This window comes from Rutidosis leptorrhynchoides, chromosome 7, assembly GCF_046630445.1.
Source record: "Rutidosis leptorrhynchoides isolate AG116_Rl617_1_P2 chromosome 7, CSIRO_AGI_Rlap_v1, whole genome shotgun sequence".
NCBI lineage: Eukaryota > Viridiplantae > Streptophyta > Magnoliopsida > Asterales > Asteraceae > Rutidosis > Rutidosis leptorrhynchoides.
In genome coordinates this window covers 371965860-371973618 of record NC_092339.1, presented here as the reverse complement: position 1 = coordinate 371973618, position 7759 = coordinate 371965860, and the positions used below count along the sequence as shown (strand labels likewise).

At 32.6% G+C, this 7759-nt stretch overlaps 1 protein-coding gene across 1 annotated transcript; it reads right to left on the bottom strand.

The window, feature by feature from the left end:
• Nucleotides 1–728: 728 nt before the first annotated feature.
• LOC139860515 (uncharacterized) lies at nucleotides 729–2582 on the bottom strand. Its single transcript, XM_071849266.1, has 6 exons — nucleotides 2456–2582; nucleotides 2257–2393; nucleotides 2062–2151; nucleotides 1744–1935; nucleotides 1267–1624; nucleotides 729–1123 (listed from the first exon to the last, which is right to left on the bottom strand). The coding sequence occupies exons 1-6, from the start codon at nucleotides 2580–2582 to the stop codon at nucleotides 729–731; spliced, it is 1299 nt and encodes a 432-aa protein (XP_071705367.1).
• Nucleotides 2583–7759: the final 5177 nt, after the last annotated feature.

Below are 7759 nucleotides of genomic sequence, written 5' to 3'. Positions count from 1 at the left end.
TGAGTACATCTAAGCAATACTTTCTCTGAGACAAGAAAATACCTTTTTTTATTTCGAGAGACTTCAATACCAAGAAAATATTTCAAAGGGCTTAGATCCTTTGTTTGAAATTGAGTGTTTAAGAATGTTTTCAACCTATTAATTCCTTCTTTATCACTCCCGGTAATTATAATGTCATCTACATAGACAACAAGTAAAATGCACCCAGATCTTGATGAAGTGAAGAATACCGAGTGATCATATGCACTCCTTTTTAGACCGAAGTCCCTAACTACCGCATTGAACTTTGCAAACCAGGCACGAGGAGATTGCTTCAAACCATATATTGCTTTTCGTAATTTGTATACTTTACCAGACTCCCCCTGAGCAACAAACCCAGGTGGTTGCTCCATATAGACTTCATCCTGCAAATTTCCATGTAAAAATGCATTCTTCACATCAAGTTGATGAAGTGTCCACTGATATGTAGCAGCTAAAGAGATGAATAATCTAACAGATGTGAGTTTAGCAACAGGAGAAAAGGTCTCAGAATAATCAACCCCATATGTTTGAGCATAACCCTTAGCAACTAACTGAGCTTTCAACCGTGCCAAAGAACCATCAGGATTAACCTTTATTGTGAAAACCCACTTACAACCAATTGCCTTTTTGGAAACAGGTATGTCAACTAATGCCCAAGTGCCATTATGATCAAGTGCATTAATCTCCTCAATCATGGAGGCCCGCCATCAAGGATGAGTTAAAGCTTCATCAACAGTTTTTGGAATAGTGGCAGAGTCTAAAGTGGCAACAAAAGCTCGAGAAGATACTGACAATTTATCATAAGAGACAAAAGAAGCAATAGGATAAGTGCATGTACGTTTACCTTTTCGAAGAGCAATGGAAATATCGGAATCAGAATCTGAAGATTGAGTGTCATGAATATTACTGGAAACCTCATAGGTTGACTCACTTAGAGGATCTATCAAGGATGATTGTGATACATGAGCGGGTTCTGATGTAGGACGGGAACGCCGAATGTATACATACTGAAAGTGATCAGTTTGTTCTAATGGTGTGGGTTCTGGTGTGGGATCTGATGTGAGATCTGGAGTGGGATTTGGTGTGGGATCTGGTGTGGGAGCTGGTATGGGTACATATACCAATAAGTCATCACTCTTTTCATGATTGTGATAGGTGGACACTGGAAAGAAAGGTAACTTTTCTTGGAATGTGACATCGCGGGACACAATATAACGCTGGAGAGTTGGTGAAAACATCTGTAACCTTTCTGAAGGCGAGAGTATCCAAGGAACACACATTTGATGGACTTAGGATCTAATTTAGAGCGGTGACGCTGAGTGTCACGCACAAAGCAAGTACTACCAAAAATCTTTGGCTCAATCGGAAATAAAGATTTTGTGGGGAACAAAACTGAATATGGAATATCACCATTAAGGACAGCGGATGACATTCGATTAATAAGGAAACATGCAGTTGATACAGCGTCAGCCCAAAATGGTTTTGGAATGTTCATTTGAAATAATAGTGCTCGAGCTACTTCAAGAAGATGTCGATTCTTTCGTTCCGCAACCCCATTTTGGGCTGATGTGTCAACACAAGATGACTCGTGAAGGATACCATTCTGAAGCATATATGATGAAAGGAAAGAAATTCTTTGGCATTATCACTTCTCAAAGTTTGAACCGGAACCTGAAATTGAGTTTTTACTTCATTAACAAATGAGCAAAATTTAGTAAATACTTCAGAACGACTTTTCATCAAATAAAGCCAAGTAACACGATAATAGTCATCGATAAAGGTAACAAAGTATTTAAAACCAGGTTTAGAAGTAACTGAACATGAACCCCAAACATCAGAGTAGACCAATTCAAATGGAGATGAGGCTCGTTTATTTACTCTGGGAGATAAGTGGATTCGATGGTGTTTAGCAAACTGACATGGTTCACAATACAGAGATGATAAATAAGAGAATTCAGGACATAATTTTTTCATACTCTGGAGAGAAGGATGTCCCAACCTACAATGCATCTCATAAGGGGATGATGACTTAGAGCATACCAAAGAACGTGGTATTTGTATTTCAGATTCAAGTATGTATAGGCCATCACATACCCGCCCTTTACCAATAATCTGCTTTGTCGATAGATCCTGAAAGACACAAAAATCAGGATAGAGTAAAGCAACACAATTCAAGTCTCGAGTAATTTTGCTAATGGACAACAAATTAAATGAGAAGTTAGGTAGACTTAAAACCGATGATAATGAAATAGAAGGGGTGACGTTAACAGTACCAAAACCAAGGATAGGAGAGGTGGTTCCATTTGCAATTGTGACATGAGATGGTTGTGATTTAAAATCGAAGAATAAATGGTGATTACCTATCATGTGATCTGAAGCACCAGAATCGATGACCCATTAGAGGCGGATGATAAAATGCATGTATTTGACTTACCTGATTCAGCAAAAGCGGTTATTGGTGTTTTGAGCTTCACGAACTCTTTTAATCGGACATATTCTTCATAATCTTCAGCAGAAATTGTGAACGTATAAGGCGAATAAATTTTCTTGACATTACTCATTATAAATTTAATAATCAATAATTGAGAGAACCCAACGAACCAAGTAAGAATCATTAAGGGGTATTGAATCAAATCCGAAAATGTTTCAAAGTATAGGATGGAGTTTCTGACCATTAACAAAATAACCCCAAATAAATATCTAGCTATAGAGGTCCGTAAACTGAACATTGTTTTTTCCTCCGAGACAAGATGTTATTTAAAAATAACTAGAGACAATGATGTGTGATATATATTTTATTTATATATTATTTTATATATATATATAAATCAAGATAATGCTAAAACTAACCACTAGACAATGGAACAAATGATGTAAAGCAAAAGTGTGAAAGCCAAAGCAAGTTGGCAGATAAAGCACCAAGTAAAATGATAGTTATTCAGAAAAATATATATTCTCTTAAAAAAGAGAATTGAGAAGACCAAGCATATAAGACCAGAATTTCAAAGTACAAAACACGATCCAATACTCACGGAGTATGGTCGGAGTGTTCACAGGAGTGACCGGAAAAGAAAATGATGGCGAAAAAAAGGCTTCACGCGCTGTCACTCGTCGGCGTGTGGGACTCCGACAACGGTGATGGAAGGCGCGTGGGGTATATACAGTGATCGTAAATGCTTGAAATTTTCAGGGTTTGCAATTAGGGACACTATGAACCGATTGGAAGGGGTGGTGAGACTAAAAAAATGACTCGAAGTGGGTGATTTCAGATGGCAATGGCGGAACAGTATTTTCTTCTTCTTTTTTCTTATTAAGGGTGGTCACGAAACAGAACAAGTTGATTTTGATGACTTGAAAGGACTCAACAATCACTCTTCGGGGTGATTTGAAATAGAAGTGGCGGTTGATAGTTGTACAACGATAAACTCAACTCTCAAATCTCACAGGTGAACCACTCTCTAACCTTGCTCTGATACCATGTAATCAAGAGAATTGTAATCAAGAGAATAAACTATATGTATTTCATTTCAATTGTCTTAATTCCATTTACAACCGGCTAGCTAGACGGGTATATATAGACCCAAGTAAATTTTAACGCCCGTCAAAGTACACTTGACGACCATCGTTATCTTGGTCCCCCAGCTTGATCATAACTCTATATGAATTTAATAAATAACCTTGCATTCTTTATTTAAAAATGATTTCCTATAAAGGAAACCTATCAAAATATGTAAGTTTAGAAAAACCATACATTATTACTTAACCAAAAGTTGACCAAAACAAAGTCAACAGCATCCACTATTAAATGTATCAAAATAGAATGCAAGTTATTGTTTAACAAAAGCTGCCATCATAAATATGCAGACTCTCTAAGCACAGCGGAAGCAATTAATCATGAACATGAGAATAAAACATGCGAGTAACTGTCAACAAAAATGTTGAGTGAATTATAGGTTTAATATTGCAAACAATATTTAATTTAAACCGTAAAAATTTATGTTTGAAAACATAAAAACTCCTTTTTGGACCACAAAATTATATGCTAGAAAATATATAAAAACATTATTCCATTACCGTGAGCCACCTGGTAACCACTTAACCATTTATTTACCCTTGCCAAACACAATAAAAAAATATACACCGAACAAGTGTATCTACAACAAATTACGAAGTACTAAACATTCTGTGACGACCCGGGAAATTCCGACCAAATTTAAACTTGATCCTTATATGTTTCTGACACGATAAGCAAAGTATATAATGTTGAGTCTCGAAAATTTTGGAACAGTTTACATGAAACCATTTGACCTTTGACTATTTTTGACAATTCACGAACAATTATGTATAAATATATATGTATATGTATGTATATATATATATATATATATACACACACACATAAGAAATGTTATATATATTGTAAATAATAAATATTAAAGACAAAATATATCATAATTAGTAAAAATGATAAAATTTATAAATTTAATTATATTAAATGTAATTACAAGTTAAAACATAATTATTATAATAATAATGTTATTATTACTATAAAAATTTATTAAGAATATTATATATATGGAAATAAAGTTTAATTCATGTAAAATGTTATATTAATATTATTATTATTATATTATATATAATTGTGTTGATTAAATGTCTAACTAAAATTGGAATCAAGTGAATTGGACACTGTACTTAATTGAATGTTTTACTCTGCTAATGTGTTCCATTTTATGTCGTGATTACCGTTGTCTTTTCAATTATGATTCATTTCAATAATATGATCCAATAATACTATATACTATAGATAGATAGATATATTATATTATATATATGTGATTATAGATGTATATATATATATATATATATATAATCGATTGATCAACCATGGCACCTCACACATTCTCTTCTTCTATCGCCACTCCAACATCAGCCACCATGAATCAACTATAACCACCAATCACCATTAAAACAACCACACTTAAAAACACCACAACCCGGCTACCATTTAAATCACCACTATAAACGCTACCAAACTAGCTCACTCCTTGTTATTCCTGCCCGATAAAACCTATCACAAGAACACATTTTTTTTAGTTGTTGTTGCAACTGTTTGAAGTCCATTTCAAATTCTGTTTCGACCCACATCAAACCCACATCACTACTATGATCATCAGGAGTATCATTGAAAAACTACTACGGTTATACGTCTTCTTTTACAACATAACCAACCATCATCACCTCTTCCTCTATTTCTTGTTCTGTCGACTGAATGCATCCATCACCACTAAACATTGTAAGCTGTTTCTTTCGTTTTCTTTCATGTTCTATAAATCGAACCACCATAACAATATACCATCACCCTTGTTCATCTTCAACTATCACCAATCAATCACCTTTTATTTTGGTTTACTTTGTTGAACCATCACCATCAAACAACACCACCTTCTTAAACTGCTCAACACCACCGCGAATCATCGTTGGAAAACCACCACACGTTGTGTTTCCTTCCTTGCTCATGTTCCGATTGAACCATCACTATTAAACCAACCAATAACTACCATAATACTACAGCTACTACTACTGTTTATTGCTTTGGACAAAACCAATTAAACCGTAGCTTTTATTTGAGTTATTACTGATGTCATAATGTTTTTGTTGCAAACTATTAACACCATTTTTGGTGTCCATTTGGTTGGAGCAATCACAAGACCCTTACTTTATGGCTTTATGACTAACACAGTAGAAACCAACCGACATTTACTTTTCTTTCCACTATCATGAACCCCACTTCAATCATCCTAAACCACTTGTGCAAATGTCAATTAGATATTATAGTGCCTATTGTTTCGGTTCTAAATGAAAAAGGCCACACGGATTTATGTTGCTCTTTGGGCTGCTATTCGAAGTCTTTCAAACACAAATGATATCTTACAAATTGTGACTTGGGCTTGTTAACTTGCTTTTTGGGCTTTCACATATTTGATATCTTGGGCCATATTAAAACAACTAGTAATAATGATAATGGTGTTGTTAAAGCATAATCGAATGATGATAATAAAACGTACACGAAATGATGGTAAATATGATTCATGATAATGATAAAAGGCGATGGTGAAATAACAAGGATGATGAGATGTACGTAAATGATGATAGTTCTAGTATGACGATGATGATAACATTTATATTACATCGATGATGTTAAGGTGATGGGGAGGAGGTGATAAGCGATGGTGTAGTGAATTAAGATAATGAATGATATGACGATACATAATAAAAGATGATGATGATGTTAAGATATCAAAAATGTTGATGAGGTTATGATATCAAAGGTACTATGATGATGATGTGATTATCGTATGATGATGATGGACATAATACTGATAATTATGATGATAATCGATAACATTGATCATAATAAGATAATGATATTTAGATGATGATGAGTTTTATGGTGATAAATATATGATAATGGTGATTATAATAATAAAATAAAAAACGGATTATATTAACTAGATGGGGTATTAATTCAGCAAAGAATCACATGGAGGAGTGATTAGGATTAGTGAGACGTCGCGGGTTCAAACCCAAATTTGGGCATTTTTTTTAGCTACTCCTCTGAGGTAGTTATTACTAATACTCTTATTATTATTATTTCATTATTATTATTATTATTATTATTGTTATTATTATTATTTATTATTGATTGTTATTAGGTAATTATTATTATTACTACTATTAGAAATAAGATTTTTAGTATAATTAATATTATGATCATTATTATTATTAATATTAAAATATATAGTATTATTATGATTAATATGACTATTAAAAATTTCTATTAAAATCATCAGTTTATTAAAAGTACCATTATTATTTAAAATATTATTTTTATGAAAACTTACATTTTTATCTTATCATTATTATCTTTTCTATTAAAATTATTATTATTACTAACATTACTTTTATTTTTAGTATTATTATCAAAGCTACTAATATCAGTATCATTACTAAATCTAATTACTTTTAATATTATTATTATTATCATAAAAAGATACAAATTTTTATTTATTATTATTGATATTATTTTACCAAATAAATAATTATATAAAAATATCTTTAAAACATATCACATAACAACATTAATATTTTCATAATAAATACTAATTATTTATCTAATGTATATAAAATAAAGTATAGTTAATTTAGTTATTAATGAAACATACAAGTTACTGAAATAACAATTAATAATAATATCTAAATTTGTTTGATTACAAGTATATGCTTTAATAGATATATGAATAATATAGGTTTGTGAATCCGAGACCAACCCTACACTTGTTCAATGACGTCATATGTATTTTTACTACAAAATACAGTATGGTGAGTTTCATTTGCTCCCTTTTTAATTGCTTTTGCAATATATATTTTTGGGCTGAGAATACATGCGCTGCTTTTATAAATATTTACGAAATAGACACAAGTACTTAAAAATATATTCTACGTTGAGTTGTACCACTGGCATACTTCCCTGTAGCTTGGTAACTACTATTTACATGGGTATTGTAAACGCGAATCCTGTTGATAGATCTATCGGGCCTGACAACTCCAACCGGACTGGACGACCAGTATTCAACGGTTGCACAGTACTTCGTTTTGTAGGCTACACTTGGTACAGTGTAGTGAGATTTCATAATGAAGGGAATATGCGACGTTGATTAATAGTTAAGTATGGTTA